This window comes from Phacochoerus africanus, chromosome 16 (assembly GCF_016906955.1).
Source record: "Phacochoerus africanus isolate WHEZ1 chromosome 16, ROS_Pafr_v1, whole genome shotgun sequence".
Lineage (NCBI taxonomy): Eukaryota > Metazoa > Chordata > Mammalia > Artiodactyla > Suidae > Phacochoerus > Phacochoerus africanus.
In genome coordinates, this window is record NC_062559.1 from 14700720 (window position 1) to 14726977 (window position 26258).

The 26258-nt window shown below is 50.3% G+C and overlaps 1 protein-coding gene across 1 annotated transcript; it reads left to right on the forward strand.

Moving 5' to 3' along the window:
• The first annotated feature begins 3500 nt into the window (after nucleotides 1-3500).
• AKR1B1 (aldo-keto reductase family 1 member B) lies at nucleotides 3501-21706 on the forward strand. The gene is made up of 10 exons (XM_047763877.1): nucleotides 3501-3662; nucleotides 12853-13020; nucleotides 13743-13859; nucleotides 14718-14795; nucleotides 15079-15201; nucleotides 15715-15821; nucleotides 16402-16483; nucleotides 16957-17040; nucleotides 18577-18659; nucleotides 21307-21706. Exons 1-10 carry the CDS (start codon nucleotides 3597-3599, stop codon nucleotides 21347-21349), a joined length of 951 nt encoding a protein of 316 aa, XP_047619833.1. The 5' UTR covers nucleotides 3501-3596; the 3' UTR covers nucleotides 21350-21706.
• The last annotated feature ends 4552 nt before the right edge of the window (nucleotides 21707-26258 follow it).

Genomic DNA, 26258 nt, shown 5'->3' on the forward strand with positions numbered 1-26258 from the left:
CCAACAGACCAGTCCTGAGTCTCTAAGTTCCAGCCCATTCCATGACAGGGCCAAAGCCCCTCTCTGCTTCCTATGACCTCTGTAGGCTTTCTCTTTTGCCTCTCACTGCTTCCCACTCCCAGAAGGCCAACCCTGGGTGTTTCATTCAAAAATGGTGACTACTCAGCTGAGGGTACCAAAGGATGGAGTGGGCAGAGGTGGGGAGAAGGACCTTTGCTGGCATGATAGGAATGCTCTCCCTGTGGCTTTCTCCGGAGCTGTCATCAGGTGCCTGGTGTGTGGTTATCACTACTCATCACCAATGAGTAATGGCAAGGTCATTGTGCGGATGGAGGGCAGAGTTTTCCAGAGTCAGGCCATCACCCAGTAGTGGATCACAGCATCCTTTTTCATGGAACCAGGAGTGAAGCACCATTGAAATCAATGCTAGAAAAACAAAACAAAACGGAATATGCAACATCAGAGGTGCCACACATAATAAGGACGAGAATTGTTTTGTGGGTCTTCTGTTTCTGTAACATATACATAAATGTCACATGTAACCTATTTCTTACTGTGAGTCACATTAAAGAGTAACTTGAAAGCCACTGGGGTCAAGGTGAAGAGTTCAGGTGCTATAATCAAACTCCTTGGCTATGCCACTTGCTTGCTTTCAGATCTTAGCAATGTATTTCCCTTCTCTGTGCCTCAGTTTCCTCATGTGTACAATGGATGAATAATAGTACCCACTGCAAAGAGTGGTTATGAGGATTAAATGATTTAATGCATGCAATGCTTGTAGAATAGTGCCAGGCACATGGAAGCTCAATAGAAGTTAGCTATTATTACCAGCAGCAACAGCATCTTCGCATTAATATGTGTAAAGTGCCTAAAGCGGTGCCCCAAACCTAATTCGGGCTCGGTAGCTGTTTGTCCTTGTGGAAGAGACTTTGTTGCCTACTATATTCCACCGTTGTCTGGTCTCCTCGGCTTTCTGGCTCACGAGAAGATGACACTTCCCCATCTCATGGCAGACAGGCAGGGCCTTGCAGCTAGGTCTAGCCAATAGATTGTAGATAGAAGGGATGTGTGCCACTTCCAGGCCTGAGCAATTCATTGCTCATTGGAGACTTTCCAGTGCCCTTTGGCTCTCCTGAGGCAAAAACCCTGAAGACTGGGTTGGGGCACCTATGGTTGAACCTCTAGCCTGTGTCCTGGAGGGACTGTGTGTGAATCTGAATCTACTTCCTCCCTTCACTGCCACCAGCCTGTATGGACAGGAAGCATGTAAACTTTGTGTGTTTGTTGATAACAACTTTATTGAGATAAAATTCATATGCCTTAATATTCACCCACTTAAAGTGTACAATTTGGTAGCTTTTCATATATTTACTGTTATAGCAGACCTCACAGGACCTTGAATGCCAAGCTAGAGAATTTAACTTTTATCCTATAGGAATTAGGGAGTTAGGGAGAAATTGTCTTTTACTTGCAAAATGTGTTTGTAAATGAAATAATCTGACAAACAGTATTCCCTATAACTGGGCTTCTTCCTACCTTTAGCCTATATTGTTTTTCATGTTTATAATTATGTCCTATTGATGATTTTGTTTTCTACTTTCACCTTAGCATTATTTCACTTATAGTTTCCTCAGTATCTAGATTATCTTCATTTTTAATGGCTACACTTTGCCTCTTGCTGTTATTGGACTGTTCATAGTTTTACTTTGAATAGTCCAATAGTATGCTAGTCATAGTTTTAATTTATGTGCATAGAACTGTCTTTCGTACATGCGCACTTGTGTGTGTGTGTTCCTTTCACTTATTTCTTCAGGATGAGATTACTGGTTCTCGTGATGGGATTACTGATTCAGAGTACATTAAGATTCTTAATGCTCTTGATAAGAATTACTAAAATGTTTCTCAGAAGTAGTCCATTTATTTTTTTTCTAAAGCATAATTTTGATATGTGCACAGTGGCATTTTACAAAGATTACAGACGCAACAGGACAGTTAGATGCAATAGAAGATCCACAGATCTGACTTTTTACATTTGATAGCCCAGTCAGAATTCTCCATTTTTAGCCAGCTATGCCTTCATGCAGTCAACTCGATCATCAAAGAAATGACAACGAAGCTAGTCTTATTGAATCTAGTCATATTGAATCTATGTCTAACACATGACCCCTCTATGTATATCAACCTGGTCCCTCAAGGTATATAATTTTGCCATGAGACTTAGCCCTCTGGACAGCAACTTCTGTGTCAATGGAGGTCTTACCAATGGAGAGTGGTGGGCTGCTGCTATTCTGCCACAAACTAAGTTCCTAGCTCTAGGCTTAAATTACAGTTCTATTCTTTGGGGACAAATAGTATCAGAATTTGCCCACCAACAACAGTTTTTATAAAAGTCAAATGGAAAAATCTCTGGGCTAGTCTGTTTGGTATAAAGTTTTCCGGGGGTGGGGGTGGGGGGGATTTTTTAGAAGTCACTAAACGGAAAATCACCAGAATAGAGTTTAGAGAGGTCTAGTTCCTGAGTCATTACCGGGGTAGATGCAGTTCCCAGTCTTGCATAATTAGGGGAAAAATTGGAGGGTGATGGAGCAGAAAGAGCAAGTTTGGGGTAGGATATAGCATTGTGGAGAGAGGTTGCTGGAAAGAAACCAAAATGTCTGCTAAGCTCTTCCAGCCTTTCCTTTGGGTATCTTGGAAAAGAATGTGTTTTCTTACCTGCTAACTAGGGCTGGTTAATCCATTATTTTGCACCTCCTAATTTGGAATACTTGAAGCTACAGCATTAAAGTTAACTTTTCTTTTGTGGGTTTCTGCCTTAATGATCTAGAGAGTTTTGCTAACTTACTGTATATGAAATTTGCCACCTTGATTGAGTCTTACTTTCCAAAGACTGTCTTCTGTGTGTTCTGGATTAGAGCTTCCTAACCTTGCGGTACTGGCTTTTAGAAGACCTGCTGAACCACATTCAGTATAGACACACCCAGGACAGAGTGTGAAGCTAGCCCTGCAGGCTGGACAAACCCAACCAAATCTTAAACTGATGGTCTGCAACAAGATCGCGAGGTATTTCTCTGGTGTGCAGCTTTCAATGGGCAAAGTCCACTAAACTATAGCAGTAGTCGGTCTGTTCCTACAAATTAAGGACCTCTCTTTTGTTAAATTCCCAAAAAGCACGACACTGGATTTGAACAATAGACAAACATATCCTTATGCGCTCTTTTAAAAAATGAAACCCAAACCCCTTCCCAAGCAACTTATTTATGGGGAGTCTGTTACTTTGGCAAAAGCATTCGCGTTTCCACACACCACAGCTGTGGAGTCACCTGGGTCCCGTGAGGCGTGGGCAAACCACGGAGCGGAAAGAATCCGGTCTCGCTAGGACCTGGCGGGAGGAGCGTGCTCACCCGGCGCGCTCCCGCCCCCGGGGGCTAATTGCGGCGTTGCATCCTCGCCGAGGACTGGCCAATCAGAAACCGCCTCTGCGCAGCCCCGCGCCTAGCGAACCGCCCCGTCTGCCGGCTTTCCCAGGCTATTTAAGGGACCGTACTGCCACCTCGGCTGCGTGGTCCTCCGGTCCGAGTCTGAGGAGCTCCGCAGTCATGGCCAGCCACCTCGTGCTCTACACCGGTGCCAAGATGCCCATCTTGGGGCTGGGCACCTGGAAGGTAGGTGCCGGGGGAGCGTGGTCTGGGGCTGGTCTCCGGCTCGGCGCGACCCGAGGAGGGGAGGGACCGCGAGTGACCCTGAGCGGCCCCCTGCGCAGGACGCCTGACCTCCGAGGAGCCACGCTCGGGCTGGCGGGGCCGCCGGCGGGAGCAGGCCTGCAGCACGGGCTCCCTGGCGCCGAGGCAGGCAGCGCCTCGCCGGCTTGCGGTCTCGGGCCGGGGGCCTTGTTTGGGGGAGCTTGAGAGCGGCTCCCAGGAGGCCGACCCTTAAATCTCTGCTGGATGGGATCCGAGGGCCGCACTTCGAATCCGACCCCAGCGGGAAAGTCGCCGAGGGGGCCGGAAGGAAGCGGAGCTCCCCGAGTACCCGCCGCTCTGGTCCTGGGGATGGAGGTTGGGAGGGGCCTGGGAGGTGGAGCGGAAAGAGGAGTGGGGCGTTGGGTGAGGGCGTCCCTTGCCTAAAGGCACCTGTTGTGGCTGCGCCTTTTGTCCTTCTTCCAAATAGACCTAATTCCGTTTTTGCTCTCTTAGGGATAAGCATCCCAAGGTAAGACGGGCGACTGCAGATAATTTAATTAGGCGGCACGAGTTTTCCCAGGGACCCATCTATTTACCTGTCCCCAAGGAAAGGGCGACGAACCCCTGGGGTGTCGGGGATTGGGCAGAGAATCCGGGCCCGGGTGGTCAACACTGCAGGCCTGAGTCAGTAGTAAAACATCAACACCACCGAAATCTCTTAACACCTGCCAAAAAATGGTTAGGAGTAAAAAGAGGGTAGTCTGATAAACTGAAAACTGGGCCGGGGGGGGGGGGGGTTATTATGGGCGCCGAGGCAAAACCCAATATTTTTAAGCCGCTTGTAAGTTAGCTTCGGGGTATTGTATAGTACATCCACAGCTGTGACCTGGGTTTTTCCAGGAACTTTGAGTATGGGTCTGGCATTGAATATTTATACACAGAAAGAAAGGGCTAGATGGCCTGAGGGCACCGTGAAATGGTTTGAAATACACCAGAAGCTGGTGTTTACCTCTCCCCTAAAAGTTGCAGTTGAAAAGTCTGTGAATATAAGGCGCATAAAGGGTCGTAGCGTTGCCTCCTACAAAGAGCGTTTCTTGGCCAAAGTGATCCGAGTCCATGTGATTGTGTTTCCTTCATAAAGTCCAGTGGTGGCTCTAAGGGTGTAATTGAATTATGACCATTGTTCGAGTTAAATTCCATCTGTGGCAGGTTATTCTCTTGGAATGGATGTGGACAGACAATTTCTTGGCAATGGCAAATTACAGTGTCTGTGATCACGCACAGACATACACATGTAACTGGAACAAAAGTTCCACAAAACGATACTTAACCTTACTGGGTTGGATGTGTTTTAATAATTTTATTCTAAATTCGTATTTTCAGAAATGATGGTCCTGACCTTAGATCTTTTATTTCAAAATCACTGTTCTGGGGTAAATAAGGAGTCAAAGTTGATTAAAAAAAAAAAAAGAGTTTTAAATCATTTGCTTGAGCCACTTAACGCCCCCCCCAAAGTTGATTTTTTTTTTTTTCCTTTCTTTCCTTTTTGACCACTCCTCAGCAAATGGAATTCCCAGGGCCAGGGATCAGGCCTGACTTAAGCTGCAGCTGTGGCAACGGCAGATCCTTTAACCCACTGTGTTGGGCCTAGGATTGAACCTGCGTCCTGCCAAGCAGAGATGCAGCCAATCCCGTTGTGCCACAGCAGCAACTCCCAAAGCTGAATATTTGGTTGAGATAGCTCTATCAAATCTGTGCGTTTAGATCATTCATCCCAGCAGAATAAGTTCCTTGAAGGCAGGGTAGCATTTGCCTTAGACCACTATTGACAGCACTGCTCACAGTGCCTGGTAAATAGTAGGTACCCTAAAGATACATGTTGAGTTAATACAAAGAAGTGAGGTAACTTTAGATTTGGAAGGGTGAGCAGATGAGGTTGTACAGAGTTGTGGAGAGGTGTGGTGGTGGTGGTGGGGGTGACAGTGGAATAAACGGTTTAAGTATGGGCTTGGGCTTGGAGTCGATTTCCTTTTTCTTTCTTTCTTTTTTGGCCACACCCACGGCACTTGGAAGTTCCTAGGCCAGGGATCAAATCTGAGCGATAGCTAAAACCTTGCTGCAGTTGCTGCAATGCCAGTTCCTTTAACCTGGGGATTGAACCCTGGCTGGGGATCGAACCCTCCTCATGGCAGAGACAATGCCAGACCCTTTAACCTGCTGCACTACAGTGGTAACTCCCCCTCCCCCTTTTTTTTCTAAGTGAAAAAGTTTTATAAATTGTGGTTAATACCTTTCCCCTGTCTGTGGGTATATATTCCTTCAGAGATGCTGGACAGAAGATGGAGTGTTTGCTTATCTTCATGAAAACTGGGGGAGGCTCTGCGAGTGGGTGCAGTTCCTCGTTTCCATGGATCTTCCATGTTGTGGAGGCTGTGTTGTATCCTTCAGACCCTTGGCAGGGCCCTGGGACTCTCCAATCACTGTTCCTTCGAAGGTCCTCACACTTGCCCCGCTCTCCTTGGAGGTGACGGTCTTCAGCCAGTTCGAGAGCATCTCTGCCTCAGGGCCCATGTGGCTTGGAGATGGTTTCCGCCTGGCAAGCTTTCCTTCTCCACTGGACGGTAAATAAGTCACAGGCATTGTATGGCCAGGAAGTAGCTAAAACAGAGATTACTTCTGACGCTGACCAGTGACCTATTGCTGATAAAAGTTTTGACCCAGCTGAAAAAATGATAGCAAATGGCCATTGTAACTCACGTAGTCCAAACCTAGGGGAGGAGGTAGAGCTGCGTTTCTCAACCGGTTTTCCCTGTCTCCATTTCTGCCCGCACCCAGGAGCCTTTGAGACATTTTTCCCTAATTGCTCCCTCCCTCCCCTATAAAAGTTCACCATCACAGATTACATCTGACTGTGTCCTGTGGCCCTTTGGCCGGCCACAAACCATTTTATAAGCCAAGATTTTTTTGCCCCCAGCAAACCAGATTTTGCCTCTTGGAGGGTGATGCCTCTTTGAAGGTGATGTTGCATTCCTTTAAGAATGCATGAGGTAGGAGTTCCTGCTGGGGTGCAGTGGGTTACAAACCTAACTAGTATCCCTGAGGACACGGGTTTGATCCCTGGCCTAGCTCAACAGGTTAAGGATCTGGCATTGCCGTGAGCCTTGGTGTAGGTCGCAGATGCGGTTCCGATCCCACATTGTTGTGGCTGGGGTCTGTAGCTCCAATTCAGCCCCTGGCCTGGGAACTTCCACATGCTGTGGGTGTAGCCCTAAAGAGCCCCAAAAAAAAGAAAAAAAAAAAGGAGTTCCCTCTGTGGCTCAGCGATTAGCGAACTTGACTAGGATCCATGAAGACATGGGTTCGATCCTTTGCCTCGCTCAGTGCGTTAAAGATCTGGCGTTGCTGTGAGCTGTGGTGTAGGTCGCAGACGCAGCTCGGATCTGGCGAGGCTGTGGCTGTGGTGTAGGCCGGCAGCTGTAGCTCCGATTCTACCCCCTAGCCTGGGAATTTCCATATGCCACGGGTGCCCTAAAAAGCAAAAAAAAAAAAAAAAAAAAAAGAGGAAGAAGAAAATGCTGAGAAAGTAACTAGGTAAGCTTGAAATGGCCTGAGATCCTGAGCCTGGGGGAGAGGGTAGACATGCAGGCATTCCCGCAGACCTCTACCTGGAGCTCTTCGAGATCAAAGCCATTTCTTCCTGGTCCAGCGCATCTCAACCAAGCAGAGACGGCAGTTCTTAGAGTTCAGGATAGATTAATTCAAGCTGAGCAGGAGGAAGTTAATTAATCTCGGTCTTATTAGTTGATTTGTGTTTGTTGCCAAACCTGGATGAGAACTTTGATGTAAAGACTGTACCGGAGTTCCCGTCGTGCTGTGGTTAACAAATCCAGCTAGGAACCATGAGATTGCAGGTTCGATCCCTGGCCTCGCTCAGCGGGTTAAGGATCTGGTGTTGCCGTGAGCTGTGGTGTAGGTCGAAGAGGCAGCTCGGATGCCCCGTTGCTGTGGCTGTGGTGTAGACCCGCAGCTACAGCTCTGATTGACTCCTCGCCTGGGGACCTCCATGTGCCACTGGTGCAGCCCTAGGAAGGACCAAAAAAAAAAAAAAAGGACTATAGCCAAATTGACTGTTTTCCTGTGAAAAGGCAAGGAAAGAGACCCTTCTTAAGCAGTCTGCTCTTTATCCCTTGAAATTGTGGTTTACATTATTAAACTGTAAAATGAATTTTGTCATAATTGAGCATGAGCCAAGTGAGGTTGGCTTATCGGCATCGAACAATGAAAAGCGTTTCTGTTGATGTGAAAGGTTGCACATTGTTATCATTCTCTGGATTCTCCCAGATGCTTATTCTGCTGGAGTCTTATGAGTGTGGCAGATTTTAAGCCTTGTTTATACAAAACCGCCAGGTCCAGTTCTCCCAGTTGCGCAGAGTGGGAGCATTGTGTGAATTCCCAGAGTGAGCAGGCCCAGCTTGCTCACATTTACCCAAAGTTGAGTGGGAGGGTATTTTCAACTTGTTAAATTAGAGCAGGGGTGGAGTTCCTGTCGTGGCTCAGCGGTTAACGAGCCTGACTGGTATCCATGAGGATGGGGGTTCAACCCCTGACCTCGCTCAGTGGCTTAAGGATCCGGCGTTGCTGTGAGCTGTGTTGTAGGCCGGCAGCTACAGCTTTGAATCGACCCCTTAGCCTGGGAACCTCCATGTGCCACAGGTGTGGCTCTAAAAACACCAAAAAAAAAAAAAAAATTAGGGCAGGGATTAAACCCCTTCAGTCACCAAGATATCTTGAGTTCGGCGTCGGCATACCTGACTTTGAGCTGGAAACCAGAATCGTTCATGAGTCAGAGATGGGACAAGTCATGGCTGGGATGATTGTTTGATCCCCCTTTCTTTTTTAAAAAATTTTTTGTTAATTTTTTTTTATTATAGTTGATTTAAATGGTCTGTCACCTTCCTCTGTACAGCAAAGTGACCCAGTCACACACAGATACACATTCCTTTACTTGCATCATCCTCCGCCATGTTCCATCACAGGGGATTCGATCCCCCTTTCCTTGTGTGCTCTTCCACACACAAAGGGGTTGCTCAGTCACAACCCACAGCCTCTCTGTGTAAAGAAAGTTTTGTTAGAACACATCTCCTTCCTATGCATGTTTATGACCTTATGTGCTGCTGCAGCAGTGGAGTTGAGCCTTTGTGACAGACCATTTGGCCCACAAGGCCTAATATTTTTTGTCTGGTCATGTACAGAAAAGGTTGGCTCACTTCCTCTTCCAGAAGATTATAAAGAACGTAATTGGAACTTGGAATACATTTTGAGAAATTAGGTCTCAAATGTCTATTTAACTTGCATCTAGTTGAGATAATTTATATTTACAGTGAAGAAGAGAAAATTATATCGTGACACCTCTAGTATTTAAACAAAGCTGTTAATTTAAAGAAAAGGTTATTTTCTCTTAAATGCAAGGTGAATTTCTCTGAAGAAAGGCTGATTAAATCAGAAGAGGTTAGACAGCTTTTGTGATGTGTCAGTTTTCAAGACTTTGAGGTCGTTGCCCTATTTCTTTATTAATCTGAGTTCATATCAAAAGTTAGTTATCTCTTCCTCGCTCCAGGATTGTCGTTGGCACACTGTTCTCATACTTCTTACCCCAGGATGATGTGGTTTTTTGTCTTTTACCCCCCAGGTGAAGTTTCCTTTGTTCCGCCTCCTGTTTCATTGCGGAAGTTATGCCGGTTGACTAGAGGAAAACATTTTGTGATGTTAGGACACAGTCCCCTCTTCCCAGAACTCCTCATGGCAGAAAGTGCAAAGGATTTCATCTCTGAGATACTTTTTTTTTTAACCGATAACACTGTTTATAACCATTTTTCTCATTTGGAGCTATGTTGTAGTTATTGGGGGTTTTTGGTCTTGCAGCGGGAATGGAGGGATATTCAAGTAACTAGCAGGAGCTACAAACAAAGCAGATGATTAGGTTTTAAAAGGAGTGTGTGTGTGTGCGCGCGCGCATATGCGTGCATACGTGTGTGAGAGACAGACAGAGACACTGATGGTAATTCTCCAAGTTGGGCTACCTGGCCTGGGAGTGTTGCATGAAAAGTAAATGGGGGGCCCAGTTTGTGGAGGTAACAGGGGCCTCCGGTAGAAACTTCTCTCCAGCACCCTTGGTGCCATCAGCCCAGAATGTTGTCAAGCTGCTGCCAAGCTGGAGCTTTGGAGCTGAAAGTTACGAGGGGGATGGGCATGCATGGATGTGCCCACGTCACAGGGCAGATTAGTGGCAGGATCGAGTTTAAAACGTGATTTCATCTATAGGGTTTGTATAATCGGGTGACTTACAACTTGAGTGTTTCCTGTACTGGCTTTCTGCAGATTTGCCGTTAAGAGGTGTGGAAATGTATCTTCATGATTGATCTTCTTTTCACAGGCTCAGTCTGGACCCCAGCCTTCTGTTTGCAGTTTTCCATGTGCAATGGGAGGAGGAGGCGGTGTGGTCATGTGCTAACGTTCCCTAGTTTATTGAGTGATTTTTCACCATGTCTTAAAGTGGCTGCCTCGTGAGTGATGGCGAGGGTTCTAGATTGAGCAGATTCGTAGTGAATGAAGTTTGTGGATTCTGGTATCTCATCATCCCAGAGTATGATTTTCCGAGCCCAGGAGGCCTGTCCTCTCCTTGACCAGAGTCTCCCTGCCTCTGGGCTTCCACCCTGGGGGACAGACATCTCAGCAAAGCCTGGCTTTCAGGTCCCCAGGCCAAGGTCGGAATCCTGGCATCTCTTACTTCACCGCAGGATCACGGGCCAGTTTTGTAACCTCTCTGCACCTTGGTTTCCTTATCCACAGAGATAATAGTATCTACTAGGCTTATAGTGAAGAGTCAACTCAGCAATACATTTAAAACCTGTGAAAACTGATCCAGAATGAATGCAAGCTGTTGTTCTTCTCAGTTTGAGCCCTTGTGGGCTAAACACCACACTGTAGGGTTCCACTTTGCGACATGATCTGCCTAGCATGAGCCTTCTAGTAACCGTGTGCCTGCTGCAAGCCTGGGAGCCCAGGCCCGCCCACCCAGGTGAGAGCCATAGGCAGCCTCAGCCTTCCTCACTGCTGCTTCCCCTGCAGAGGGGAAGCCAGCACAGAGCATCCATTCCCAGGGGTCTTGTTATGCATTGCCACAACTTCTACGAATTCAATTTGTAAAATGCCTAATAGTTCTTGCTTCTGTTTTTCTTTACCCTTTGAAGGTTTCTCAGCATGTGCGTCTCTAGCTAATCAGCCCTCTGTCCAGGGAAGGCTCAGGGAACAGCAGCTTCTGTATGACCTTGAATTTCTCCCTTTGGCTTTTCTATAAAAACATCCTGAGGCCTTTTAAGTTTTGTGCCAGTTGTTCCACGGCCTTGATTATGCCCCTGTGCACCTTCTGGTTCCAAGGAACCAAATAACAATCTGAAACAGGAGGAAAAAAATACATATATTCAGGGTGGGGAATTCATTGACCTACAGAGTAATGTCAGGGGTACCAGATTCAAGGATATAAATGATGTGACAGGGAGCCATCTCTCATCAACCCTCATCTGTCTCAGGCCCACTTGGTCCAGTACCTCCTGGCTCACGTGCTCCCAGCACAGTGATCCCTGTGGAGTGAAACTTGGTAGTGCCAGCCGAAGTCCAGGAGTTGAGTCTCACTAGCCTGGCTGGGGTCACATCTCTATCTGCAGATGCAGGGCCTGTGCCCCCCCCCTGCCCAGGGTTGGGGGCTGTGAGGTGCTCAGCTGGCCCAGCACAGGGCTCTACGGAGAACATCAATCAGGTTGCCATCCAGCCTGGAGAGCGTTTGTGTGTGCTGGGCAGACGGTCCCCCACCTGGGTCTCCTTACCTGTCCTCTTAGCTGGAAAAGGGGTGCTCTGCTCTCAGTGTCAGCAGGTGTGCCCAGGATGCCACAGAGAGGCTGTGGTGCTTCTCCTCTGGTTATGCTCTGTCCTTTAACCATGAAGGTCAGGAAAGGCAGCAGGTGCAGTTTCTTGGGTCCCCCAGGGAAATAAGAGATTGCCAGATTGTCTAAAGAAGTTTCCTGATCTCACACTGAGGTCACCAGGGCCCACCCAGCACCCCGCTCCCTCCGTGGTGGCGAGTGAGCGAGCTGGGCGAGCTGACAGGCTCTGATCACGCACGCCTCTGCTCTCGCCCGTCCACAACAGCTGATGTCAAAACAGCAGATGTCTGCAGCTGCTTGTGGCCCGGAGGCGGTTTCCTGCTCATTCTTTTCTAGCCTAGCTGTCCCGAGGAATGCCTCTGTTCACTCAGCAGCCCAATGCACACGTGTTTGTTTTCCACCTGTTTGGTCCAGGCAGGAGCATCTCGGAGATGAGTGTCTGTGTAGCCAGCCTGGGTGCTGGCGGGGCTGCCCAGCCAGTGCTTGTTCTGTTCACGCAGCTGCACACATGGTCTGGGCAGGGGCAGCCGTTCAGTCTTTCTGCAGCTCTGACTGCAAACCATATGGTGGTCTTCCGGGTGCCCACCTGCCCCTCCTGTCGGCTCGCATCTGTCCACTAAAACCTCTGCGCGGCCACTTTCTGCCTCCACCTCTTACAGCAGGTTCTTACACAGTGAGATCAGAGCATGGGCCTCTGGATCTACAGCAGCGGTGTTCCTGACTTTACGATACTCTCTGAAAACTACAAGGGTGGCCAGTACCAGAATCCCCAAGTGGAAGGAGAAAATAAATTCTAGGCATTCGCTGATGGAACTCAGGAACCAAATGGTTACTGGGTGAATATATGCAGCGATTTTGAACGGTTTTCAGGAAATGGTACCCCTTATTATCTTGGGAACCTAGTAGTTTCAGGTGGTGAGGAATTTTTTATTCAGTGGTTTGTAAATCAGTAGATTCTGAAGAAACAAGGAAGCTAGAGGCTTTGACCCATCCAGATAAGGTGATCCGTGTTGCTAATAAGTTGTCAGATTTTCCTAAAACAAAGCACCGTGGCTTCTCACCTCGGTGTGTTTGGAAGCTTACATGGCCATTCTTTGCTGGCCTTAAAGGAACAGGAGCCCCTGAGGAGGCATGAGTTTCCTGCAGCCCTTCTTCCTGGGTTGTGGGCAAGCTGTATATTTTGTTTCATTTTTGGTTTTATCCTCATGCCTTTCATTTCCTGTTTTTTTCAGTCCCCTCCAGGCAAAGTGACAGAGGCTGTGAAGGTGGCCATTGACCTTGGGTACCGCCACATTGACTGTGCCCACGTGTACCAGAACGAGAACGAGGTGGGGCTGGGCCTCCAGGAGAAGCTCCAAGGGCAGGTGGTGAAGCGTGAGGACCTCTTCATCGTCAGTAAGGTACCGCTCTGCAGGGGAGCCTGAGCAATAGGTTCTCGTCCGCATTCATCCGGGGCAGCATCAGCTTGGGGGCCGAGGCTGCCCTCTAGGGCTCCTAAGACAGCTGAGGTTAGCACCGGGCAGGCGGTTCTTCTGGGGGAGAGGCACTGACTCAAGGCCGTGAGGGCTCCAGGTCTGTGGCCATCTGTCTGTTGGATGGTCATGCCACCAGGACGCATGGTTGGAGTCCCTTGCTGAGGGGGCCAGGGCCGCGGGTGGGCGCTCCTTTTCTGGAGCGTTGTCTTTGAGGACAGGACCTGGTTCCCATCTGCAGACTGAATCTCCACTGCTGGCTACCAGCTTTGACTCGGGGGCTGGCGGTACCCAAAGGACCCCGGGGAGTGGGGGGATGGGGGAGCCCAGCTCCGTGAAGACCAGCTTGGTAGGAGAATCGGCCGAAGAGCTCATGTTCAGGGCCTAGAACTAGCTTGCTGGCCCGCCCATTCCGTTTTATGCCTTCGGTTTGGTCCTTCTGAAGGGTTTCCGTGACCTGATGATCCTTCCTTCCTTTGGAAAGTTAGGATCCACGTATGAAACGGAACCTTCCTCCCCACCATTTACAGCAGCCTAGTGCAGTGGGCGGGTTGTGGGGAGAGGAGAGCCAGGCCTCTGTCTCCGAGCCACCTGGCCGGGCATGAGCTTCCCGAACGCAGGGCTAAGCCGTGTTCTCTCGCTGGCTTCAGCTGTGGTGCACAGACCATGAGAAGAACCTGGTGAGAGGGGCCTGCCAGACGACCCTCCGCAACCTGAAGCTGGACTACCTGGACCTCTACCTTATCCACTGGCCCACCGGCTTCAAGGTAGGGGCCTGGGCTCAGGTGTAGCCTCTGGCACTCCCCTCTGGTAGCAGCTCATGAGCAGGTAGACGCTCCGTGTGTCCTTGCCCCTCTACTCAAGGTGCGGTCCCCAGACCAGCAGCGGTGGCATCACCTGGGAGCGTGTTAGAACCCAGTCAGGCCCCACCGGGGCCTCGGCATCCAAACCACGGGTGACTCACACCTTACAGAGTCGGAGGAGTGCTGCTCTTTGTTCTGTGGTGATTGTTTAACTCAGAACTTTGCGACAGCAAACCACTCAGGTGACCGTTCTGCACGGGGCCGTAAGGTGTCATCAGCTACTGCCCTTCCCCGTACCCAGGGCCCCTGTGCCGCCATCCTGTGTTCCACCCACGCCCTCTCTCTTCCCACAGAAAGAACTCTACACTTGGGTCCTTTGCCCCCTTCTGGCCCAGCTCAGTGTCCTGCTTTGTCAGCCAGCTTGAAAGCAGGCAGCTTTAACCCCGTAGCTCTGTTTTTTTGCCTTGTGGTGTCAGCCAGCCGGACTCAGGTGAAGTGCTGGTTTTGTAGGCTTGGATCCAGCCAGGATGTGGCCCTGAATCCTGGTCCTGGTCCTCGCCCCACGCTCCCACTCCACCCCCGGCCGGCTGAGTTGTCCGCCTCCACCTGACGGTCGGTGCCAAGCCATTTGATAGAAAAAGGCCTGGCATCTTCAGGAGTCACCTGCCGTTTCTTTCTCACACTGACATGGATTTGCCCTTGATGAGCCTCTAAAAACTTAGCCGCTGGTGCAGTTCAGAATAATTGTGTTAGAGCTTTGCTGTCAGAGGTGCCAATCTGTGCGGGCCCCAACTGACCGATTGCTGTTGACTGTTACCGCAGCCTGGCCAGGACCCTTTCCCGCTGGATGGCGACGGCAACGTGGTTCCTGATGAGAGCGATTTTGTGGAGACGTGGGAGGTAAGGCGGCCCCGCTGGCCTCCCCGCCTTTCCGGCTCCCCGTTCCCTGTGTGAGGCACCGGGTGTGAGTGATGCCCTCTGCCCTCTTTCCCCGTATCTGTTCTTCTGTCCCTGTCTCTGCTCCTTCTGTCTCCATGAGGCCAGCCTGGCTTTTGTCTGGGTGCCTCTCTGTCTTCCCCAAGACACTGGCACTGAATAGGAAGCTGACTGGTGCGAGAGTTGCTTCCGAGTCCCATCTTTGGGGCACGTGTCAGCAGCAAGCAAGACCCTCTTTGGTCTCTAGGCCATGGAGGAGCTGGTGGACGAAGGGCTGGTGAAAGCCATTGGCGTCTCCAACTTCAACCATCTGCAAGTGGAGAAGATCTTAAACAAACCTGGCCTGAAATACAAGCCAGCCGTTAACCAGGTAACATCCCGCAGGGAAGCTGGCGTGCGTGACGGACTCTTTTGTTACCCGGTGACCCTAGCAGACACATCTTGTCTACATCATCTGGGGAGCAGCTGCGAGGCAGGTCCCTGGGAGTTGGCAGAGTCCTGATTTATGGTTCAGAAAGCTGGTGACACATCCAGGAGTGAAACTTGCAGGAGAGAAAGGGCAGGAGCCTGGCTCATGACAACTCGGGGCCTTGAGATGAACTGTGTGCAGACATTGAGATCCTCAGACCTGTCGCAGTTGATAAATGGCCAAAGCCAGAAAACACCCTCAGGGCCTGTGGCCACAGTAACCAGATTAATATCATTAATATGGAGGACGCTAGCTGGGCAGCGGAGACAGTTGTTGCAGCTTATCTGGGAGATGGGACATTGGTTACAATGTTCTGTCTGGGGAGGGAGGGGACTTTTAGCGTGGGGAGCCTCCCTGTATGTCCCAGCACCCTGCCCGCAGTGGCACCACCAGCCCTCCTGTTTGCACCTGCAGATCGAGGTCCACCCATACCTCACTCAGGAGAAGTTAATCGAATACTGCAAGTCCAAAGGCATCGTGGTGACTGCCTACAGCCCCCTCGGCTCTCCCGACAGGCCCTGGTGAGTTCCCGTGGGATCGTGTTCTCTTGTCAGTTGGTGAAGAGTAGAAATGGCTAAAACGAAAAATTCAGGGAGTTCCACTATGGCGCTGCAGAAATGAATCCAACTAGTATCCCAGAGGATGAGGGTTCGATCCCTGCCCTCGCTCAGTGGGTTGGGGATCCGGTATTGCCGTGAGCTGTGCTATAAGTCACAGATGGAGCTCGATCCTGCATTGCTGTGGCTGTGGTGTAGGCCAGCAGCTGTAGCTCTGATTCAACCCCTAGCCTGGGAACTTCCATATGCCATGGGTGCAATCCAGCAAAAAAAAAAAAAAAGAAAAAAGAAAAGGAAAAATTCAGCAGCTCCTGGGGCTGATTCGTAGACCTCCCCAGGATACTCTCAATGGGTTTCCTGGTTGGCATTTCTGTAGCAATATGCCTACCCCTTTCCCAAAGAGTTGGGAGTTTGTAACCCAGCTCTGAATCTGGAGGAGCCTGGCAGGCTGCTTCCCCAGGTCGATGGGGTGAGGGTCAGGGTTGCCAGCAGCCGCGAGTGGTGGCTCTGAGGCTCCGCATGTAGACCCCCTTTCTGTCTCCAGGGCCAAGCCTGAGGACCCTTCCCTCCTGGAGGACCCCAGGATCAAAGCGATTGCAGCCAAGTACAATAAAACCACAGCCCAGGTACGGCCGTTTCCAGGCATTCGTGGCTGCTCCCAGAGCTTCCTGCATTCGTGATGGTTCCTGTTAGCCGTGGAGGGAGCAGTGACCGAGCCTGGTCAAGCCCTCCCTAGACGTGGCTTGGGACCTGGAGTGTGGGGTCGAAAGAGCACAGACTGGGAGCTAGAAGACTGCATGTGGTCTGGGACGCTACCCCTCCAGGCCAGTGCTTGCTGCTCTGTATGCTCATGGCAGCACGCGCGTGGGCACCTCTCTGCTCCCAAGTGGTAGAGCAAGTTCTAGACAGTAACGTACCTGGGAGATGTGGAGAGGGGAGAGCGGGGCTCAGGGGTCAGACCCTGCCACCTCTGAGCCTCAGTTCCTCCCTGCGAAGGTCTGGGAGCGCTTTCTTCCCTGGGTGACGGATGTGTAAGATTAGATGAGGTCCAGGCGCAGGGCTCCCGGTGTGCGCGCCCACTCGGCCCCTGTGTTCCCAGGTTCTGATCCGGTTCCCCATGCAGAGGGACTTGATCGTCATCCCCAAGTCCGTGACGCCTGAACGCATTGCCGAGAACTTCCAGGTAAGATCCTGGCTGATCCGCTTTCCCAGGGCCTCTGGATGGTTGCGTGTGGGCCCCCACCCGCCTCTCTGAGCTGCAGTGAGCCCCCTGTGGTTCCCTGTGGGGGGCGGGCCCTGGGCCGCAGCTCCCGATGGACATGCTCCTCAGGAATTCATCACTTGCCAAGAACCATTGCTTTTGAGTGATGCCGCCTGCATTTGTGCCTCAGTTTTCCCCTCTGTAGAACAACGTATTTTGAGGGTTGTCCTAAAGATTGAATAAGAGGCATCCAAGGGCTTCACACAGGAAAGAGCTCTGCTGCTAAGCCCGTGGCCTGCAGGGACTATGCGGGGCACCATGAGGTGTTCTGTGCTCTCTCCGGGCACCCGCCAGAGCAGAGCAGACCTCGTGGCATCACAGCCCCCTGCTTGCCTGCCTCTCAAACAGTGTTGGGGCAAGGGCTAGGAGAAGAGCTCTCCAGGGGGGTCCTGACGCCCCTGCTCCTCTGCTGTCACTGAGCAGGGCAGCTCTGCCAGGACCCCTCTGGCTTGCTTCAAGCCCTGGTTCTTAGCAGTTCTGTTTCCACAGCGAGCAGCTAACTTTGCCTGTTCCCTTGGCATGGGCTGTGGCTGTAACATGTGCTGCTGGTCACGTGGGAGATGGGGACAAGGCCTGGGGAGGGTGGGGGGAGACAGATAAAGTGGTAAAAGAGTGACCACGAAAAGCCCGAATCCTGCTAGAGATGGGTTTTTTGTTTCATACTTTATCTTCTCTAGGCGTTGGTAAAGAAACATTTTAAAATGACTAATCACTTCGTGATAAAAGAACTTATGCATCTTCCTTGTAGTCTTTGCACATTTTTGCACAGCTGTGACCACAGAGTGTGCAGCAGGCTTTCTTCAATCATGCAAGCAGAGGGCCCTCCCCCGGGTCCCAGGGTGGGCCGAATTCTCCCCCCGCCCCTCCCCGTTCCACCTTTCTCCCCTTTCCTGTCTCTCAAGGTCTTTGCTGGCTTCTTCTTCGGCCCATCTCAGATACCGATTCCTTTGACTGCTTCCTTCAGCTGCCCAGCTGGAATTCAATCCTGGTTCCCCTGGGCACGGGAGTGCTTGTGCAGCATCTTTCCTACAGTGTGTGCAGCTAATTATTCGCTGTGTTATAGAGGTGGGATTAGCGCTTCCCTTTGCTGCGTCATAACCGAGGCAGAGACACTTCGCACCCATCGCTGTGTTCAGCCCTGGTGCTGATCACGATGGAAGCGCTCAGCAGAGCTTTTGACATGAGCTAAATGGAAGAAAAACCGTTTGATTTTGCTTGGAGGTTCTGGAAGTGAAGGGCTGTGTTCATTGTCGCTTGCATTCTCAGCCAAAACATGCGCGTTCTCTGACGAGTCGCGTGGTAAACTCTCTGAGTTTAGCCGGTCGGCCTTCCTGCCCCTCCCGCCGCCAGCCAACATGTGCTCAGTGGTGCTGCCCTGAGCGGCTGGTAGGCTTTCCTGTGCTGTGTTTAATCTCTACTTGTCCAGCTTATTGAAAATTTTTTCTTTTTCCTTTCTAGGTCTTTGACTTTGAACTGAGCCCTGAGGATATGAACACCTTACTGAGCTACAACAGGAACTGGAGGGTCTGTGCCTTGATGAGGTGAGTCTCGGGAGGGTCGCAGGTGCTGCAGAACGAAGGGATGCCTCCCGGAGGCCTTAAGGTCTAGGCCTTGCTCTTGCCGCGGCTGCGGCTTGTCCACATTCCCCTGCCTCCTTCCTCCACTTATAGCGGGGACCGTTCACACTGTCGGTGGAGCTGCACCGGCCCCGGGGAGTGGGCGAGCTCTGCTCTTGATGGCTTTGCCTGCCCCGTGCGCCGTTGGCTAACCTGCAATAACGACATGTGCTGACTTTAATTTAAAAAGAAAAAAATGTCCAAAGAGGGTATTTTATTGGTCCATTCTACTTTAATGCGCATAGGAGAGCTGAAGCATTTCTGCCTCTTCACTCTTTTTTTATTGTCTTTTGAGGGCCCCACTCACGGCATATGGAGGTTCCCAGGCTAGGGGTTAAATTGGAGCTGGAGCTGCCGGCCTACTCCACAGCCACAGCAATGCAGAATCCAGAGCCTTGTATGTGACCTAAACCACAGCTCACAGCAATGCTGGATCCTTAACCCATTGAGCAAGGCCAAGGATCAAACCTGAGTCCTCATGGATACTAGTCCATTTCATTACCGCTGAGCCACAACGGGAACTCCTATAGTGACTTTCAATTTTCAGATTTTAGTGGCTCATCTGAAACCAGATGACCTCAAGTGGCTCCTGCTCCAGCTTCCTGGAAGGATTTGCATGTGACTCTATCTGTAGTGACTAAAGAAAGGGGATTAGTCCGGGGACGGTGGTGCTTAGGGTTCACCACCGTCCTGACCGCGATCAAAGTGTGTGACCGAGGGCTGTGGGCATCACTCAGTCCTCCCACTGGTAGAGCCGCCCAAGGCCCCTCCAGCCACGTGCTGGCTGGGTCCTGGTGTTCCTGCTGGTTTGGAATCTGAGGGAGATGACAGGGAAGGTTTTCACTTTGCCTTTTGGTCCTGCTACGCGAACTCAAACTTGAAAACTCACTTTCCCCTTTCAGGAAGGAACTGCCCATGGCACTGTGGAGGCCGAGCGCCTCCTCTCTCACTGGTTTTCCCGTCCTGTCTCTTTGTTTCTTCTCTGTCTCCTCTCATGGTTCCTCTTGCGAGCAGAATCCAAGCCTTCCCTGAGGCGGGCGAGCACTAGCTTTCTCTTCCAGCCTCTGCTCTTTCTTTAATTCAGAGTTTGCCTGCTGGTGCTTCCGCCAAACCTGCATCTTGGCCGCTAACTCTCGTGCTTCGGGTGGGCATGGCCTGTGAGCGTGTTGCCCACACGGTGGCCTCAGATTGTACCCCGGCCCTGCTGATGTCTCTGTTTGTGTTAATGCCGCTTAACGCTTTTTTCGACCAAATTCAGTTTTGTATCTATGGGCAGGGTGAGAGGGGAGAGAAGGTAATCCATCGCCAAGCTCCGGCTCTTCTGCTTTGCGAGTCATGATTCATTCCGCTTCCTTCTGCTTCCTGCTGCCAACACCGTGCCTGGCGCGAACCTCAGTGCTTTGCTCTGCCGCCCCGGTGCAAATAGAGCAACCTCGAGACAGCTGGCAGATCACTCTGTGGGCCCCCTGTGTCTGATGGGCTGGGACTGGAGTGGGAAGGGAGGGGCTGCTCCAACAGTCCCAAGCCCCCCAGGAAGCTTTTTCTTAACTGTATATACACATTCATACATCCGCATGGCCTCAATTTGGCAATGATTGCTCTACTAGCCAGTGGCTGAAGGCACTGTTCTATTACTCAGGTATGGTGGAATGACAAAACAAACCAACCAACCGAAGGAGCCTTGGGGAACTTTTCTTTTTTTTTTGTCTTTTGTTCTTTTCTTTTCCAGGGCTGCACCCGTGGCATATGGAGGTTCCCAGGCTAGGGGTCTAACTGGAGCTGTAGCTGCCGGCCTACACCACAGCCACAGCAAGACGGTATCCGAGCTGCATCTGTGACCTGCATCACAGCTCATGGCAATGTTGGGTCCTTAACCCACTGTGCGAGACCAGGGATCAAACCCGCAACCTCACGGCTCCTAGTCCGCTGTGCCACGACGGAAACTCCGATGGGGAACTTTTGAATGGTTCTAAATATCTGAGTAAGAGTTCTAAGCCCCAGGCAGGATTCAACCTGAGCCTTTCACACTCTGCCCAGCCAGTCTTTCCAACACTATTTTGCTGTTAAATTTCCAGTGTAGCGTGAACCTTGGCCGACACGCCTGCATCCTTCCACCCCTTGCTTGATGGCCAGCCTGTCTCCTCTCCCTGTGTTTCCTGTGTCAAATCTTCCACTAGTCTCTGGCCTCACTTCAGTCCCCTGATGCCACGAGGCTTCTGGAGGTGGCAGTGTCCTCTTGCTCCCTGCACTGGGAGCACGTGCTGTGTCACAGACTCAGGCTGTCAGCATCCTTTGTGTTGTTAGCACTTCTCACTGTTTAAGGCATAGGATGCTCTCTCCTGCCGCCCTGCAGGCCTTGGGCACAGTGCTGGTGACACCCGCCCATGGGAGAGAGCCCAAGGCGGAAGATGCCTCCGACTACAGACGCCTGATCTGCAGTCTCAGAACTGGCTTGCAGCCCCCAAGGCCTCTTTTTCTACCTCAATGAGACACCGTTTCTGTCTTTTGGAAGTTTGTAGCAGTCGAAACCTCTTCCTCAAGAAGCTAACGTGTTGCTCTTGTCTCCTGACAGCTGTGCCTCCCACAAGGATTATCCCTTTCACGAGGAATATTGAAGCTGGGGGCGCCTGCCCTTCCCCAAGTGACCTGCTGTTTCCCTCCTCGCTTCCCCCCTGCCCAGTGGAGCTTGGCCCCTGTCCCTCGGCAGCGGGTCAGCGACCCACCGAGGCGCCAGTGGGCGCTTGGCCTGCGTAGTGTGGGGCCCGAAGAGCACTACCTGTAGATTGGAAGTCCCTCCAGTTTTCTTCGCCCCCTCTTCTTGTCCAGCTGCGGACAGCGCGCCGTGAATACCCTTTTCTAAGTTGAATTTTCAAAGTGAAAACAGCACCTCTAACAGTTGGATTTTGACTGCTTGGAACTGTGCTCCTTTCAGCTAGACTTTTCCTTGCCTCAAATAAAAAGTGCTCTTATGAGTTCGCTGCTGTTGGCTTTGTCTTGGTGCATTGAGACGACACACCACCTCCTGCTCCCTTGAGCTCCCGCCGATCCCCATGAAGCTCTGTCACAGGAGGGAGGGCCTGGCATCTGTCCTTTAGGTGGGGACCCCTTCCCCCAGGACGTCCTCTCTTTAGCTCTAGGGAGCTGGGTCTCGTCCTGGCTGCACATCAGGGACACGTGGGGGACTTCACACGCGAGCACGTCTGGTCCGCATCCCTCAAACTGATCAGGTTGGCTGGGGGGGTCGCAGGACGGCAGGAGTCGGCAGGACTCCTGGGTGACTGGTGTGCAGCCCAGGCTGAGAGCCGAAGCTCAGGGCCCATCCAGGACCCACACCCCGCTGATTTCATAGGATCCTTGGTTGTTCCTACCCGGGGCGGCCGAAGTCCCATGGTTAACTAAGCAGCTTGCCCACAAGCTTTCTCCAAAGGGGAGAAAAGCATCAAAAATTGGTATGAGCTTCGGCCGCCCTCACAGAATATTACAGACTGGGTGGATTACACCACAGAAATGTCTTTCTCACAGTTCTGGAGGCCTGAAGTCCAAGATGAGGGCGCCAGCATGGCTGGGTTCTAGTGTGGGCCCTCTTTCTGGTGGGTGGACGGCCACCTTCTCACTTTGTCCTCACGTGGCAGAGAGACGAATGTTTTCAAGAGCGGTTACAAAACAAGGCCTATTTTACAGATGCTGTTGCTTTTTAAAAAGTTGATGTTTCCTTATCCAGCATTAAATTGACAAAGTCGGGAAGGGGATGGGATAGACAAGGGTTGGCCTCAAGGTTTATAAATGAGTTGCTTTGTCTCTAAAGTGGTTGATTATAGCCCCTATTATTAGGTGACAGCTACTTTGCAGGTTCTCCATGTGTCAGATGCATCCCCAGGCAAACATCTCTTTGGGCACCATTGGTTGCAGGAGAACAGTCTGGCCCCTGAGCAGCTGGTGCAGAGCCAGCAGGTGGCAGAATGTTAACACGTAGTTAGTGTAGGACCATGGGCCTGGATGCGTTCTTTGATAGGGCTATTGGTTAACGTTTGTGGTTTAAGGGCTCCAGAGAGCAATTCCTCACAGGCCTTGTTCACTCTAGGAAGTGTGCCTTCCCCCGCATGGACCTTAATCTCTAACCCCCTCCTCAACTGATAGAAACAGAATGAGAGGAGTGGTGACTCCGTCTAAGGGAAGAGAAGGACAAACCCTAAAACTTACGGGGATATTTCCCCCCTAAAACTCCTATTGGACAAGGACTGACATAAGTAACTGGGCAAGGCCAATGGGAAAAAGCCACATTTTTCTGGACCCCACATTGGTACCCCCCATCTGTAAGAGATAAAAGTCCTTATGGGACAACAGAGAAGGGAGCTCTTCTCCCCCTCCCAGCAGCCCTGGGAGCTGTTTGCTTTCCTGTAATATGTGTTTCCTGCCTATGTGTTCCTGGAGTTCATTCTTTGACTCCGTGAACAGGAACCCAGATTCTGGTAACATCTTTCTGGCATCAGTTGGGAAGCAAGCTCCCCCAACAGCCCTGCTCCCTACCTCGAGGGCTGCACCTGGGCTTCTCTTCCTGGCAACTACTCTTCACAGTGGTCCAGTTCCCCCTGCTGGGTGGGCAGGTCCCACCTTAGCCCCAGTTAAACTGCAAACCTTCACTCACCCCCTAAATCATCCAGAGCAGACTATCTGTTTTTTTATTTGTTTTTTTGCTTTTTTGCTGCACCCGCAGCATATGGAGGTTTCCAGGCTAGGGGTCAAATCGGAGCTACAAGCCTACACCACAGCCACAGCAATGCTGGATCCAAGCCAAGTCTGCAACCTACACCACAGCTCATGGCAACATTGGTCCTTAACCTACTGAGTAAGACTGGGGATCGAACCCACAACCTCATGGTTCCTAGTCAGATTCCTTTCAGCTGCGCCGCGATGAGAACTCCACACTATCATTTTATAGCAATGGTTGTTTCAAGTCCCAAATCTCATTTCTCCAGGTAGTCAAGAATGGGCACTTTGGAAAAACTGAGGCAACGACTAGAAAGATATTTTATTTTATTTTATTATTATTTTTTTACTTGCTAAATTTTTATTTGTTTTTGCCTTTGGTCAACCCAAGTTCTTTTTTGTTTGTTTGTTTGTTTGTTTGTTTGTTTTTGCTATTTCTTGGGCCGCTCTCGCGGCATATGGAGGTTTCCAGGCTAGGGGTCCAATCGGAGATGTAGCCACAGGCCTACGCCAGAGCCACAGCAACGCAGAATCCGAGCCACGTCTGCAACCTACACCACAGCTCACGGCAACGCCGGATCGTTAACCCACTGAACAAGGGCAGGGACCGAACCCGCCACCTCCTGGTTCCTAGTCGGATTCGTTAACCACTGCGCCACGACGGGAACTCCTTTTTTTTTTTTTTTTTGCATTCCAATTTTATTTTTTATTTTATTTCCCCCCCCTTTTTTATTTATTTTTATTTTTTTATTTTCCCACTGTACAGCAAGGGGGTCAGGTTATCCTTACATGTATACATTACAATTACATTTTTTCCCCCACCCTTTGTTCTGTTGCAACATGAGTATCTAGACAAAGTTCTCAATGCTATTCAGCAGGATCTCCTTGGAAATCTATTCTAAGTTGTGTCTGATAAGCCCAAGCTCCCGATCCCTCCCACTCCCTCCCCCTCCCATCGGGCAGCCTCAAGTCTCTTCTCCAAGTCCATGATTTTCTTTTCTGAGGAGATGTTCATTTGTGGTGGATATTAGATTCCAGTTATAAGTGATATCATATGGTATTTGTCTTTGTCTTTCTGGCTCATTTCACTCAGTATGAGATTCTCTAGGTCCATCCATGTTGCTGCAAATGGCATTATGTCATTCTTTTTTATGGCTGAGTAGTATTCCATTGTGTATATATACCACCTCTTCTGAATCCAATCCTCTGTTGATGGACATTTGGGTTGTTTCCATGTCCTGGCTATTGTGAATAGTGCTGCAATGAATATGTGAGTGCATGTATCTCTTTTAAGTAGAGTTTTGTCCGGATATATGCCCAAGAGTGGGATTGTGGGGTCATATGGAAGTTCTATGTATGGATTTCTAAGGTATCTCCATACTGTTCTCCATAGTGGCTGTACCAGTTTACATTCCCACCAACAGTGCAGGAGGGTTCCCTTTTCTCCACACCCCCTCCAGCACTTGTTATATGTGGATTTATTAATGATGGCCATTCTGACTGGTGTGAGGTGATATCTCATGGTAGTTTGGATTTGCATTTCTCTTACAATCAACGATGTTGAACATTTTTTCATGTGTTTGCTGGCCATCTGTGTATCTTCTTTGGAGAAATGTCTATTCAGGTCTTTTGCCCATTTTTCCATTGCTTGATTGGCTTTTTTGCTGTTGAGTTATATAAGTTGTTTATATATTCTAGAGATTAAGCTCTTGTCGGTTGCATCATTTGAGACTATTTTCTCCCATTCTGAACGTTGTCTTTTTGTTTTCTTTTTGGTTTCCTTTGCTGTGCAAAAGCTTTTCAGTTTGATGAGGTCCCATGGGTTTATTTTTGCTCTAATTTCTATTGCTTTGGGAGACTGACCTGAGAAAATATTCATGATGTTGATAGTAAGATATTTTAAATCAGTTGCCTGCCTTCTAGATTCCTGCTTAAGGACTCTATCAAAACAAGACCATTTAGAAGTCAGCCCGAAGTACAAACAAGATAAAGGGCCCTCGGCGAGCCCTCCTCCCTACTTTCTAGTTGACCTCTGATTATATCTGAGAGCCTGCTCCTAGCCTGGGGTGGAGGAAGAGGATGGGGATCAGACCAGTCACAAAGGACTGGTTCTGCATTTTGAAGATAAAATAGAGGAGAATTTGCAGCACAAGGCTGGAGGAGATAGATGCCAGAGGGCCCTGCCTTCCCAGTGAAAAGTGCCTTTGTAGAACTCAACATCCCCTCCTTCCTGGGCAAGTAGCAACCCAGCCTCAAGACTCATGTGGACTCCTGCTGTCAGGGACCAAGTCTCTTGGGGTTACGAAACAATGGTGCAGCACCCCCCCCCCTCAGGATCCCCAGTTTGAGGAGTTCTGTTGGGGCCCCAAAAATACCTTCAAGAAACAGTTGGAATTGGACCAAAACAAAGCTCCAGCTGAAGAGTAGAACTGTTAGATAATGAGACCAACTGAAAGAGGGAATGAAATTTTATTGAACTACGTGAACAATTAAGACCCGGTGCTTGAAAATCTGCCAGGAACAATAGCCATATATATTGATTTCAGAGGGCGCAGTTTCCTAAGATCTCATGTCACGTTTCTTGGCCCGACGTCCTTTGTGTTGTCACAATTTCCAAATAAGCTGCTTTAGTGCCGTGTCCGGGTGCCCACTAACAGAGCCACCCCCCACCCCGGGGGAGCCGCACCAGGAGAAGCACCTTCAGTGCTGGATTCCGTGCAGGAAGGCTTCCTAGAGGGGCTGTCACGGGAGTTGGGGTGTCCTGGCTCCTGAGGTCTGGATCCAGGTCACACGTAGTCTTTCTGACTCTTGATGGCA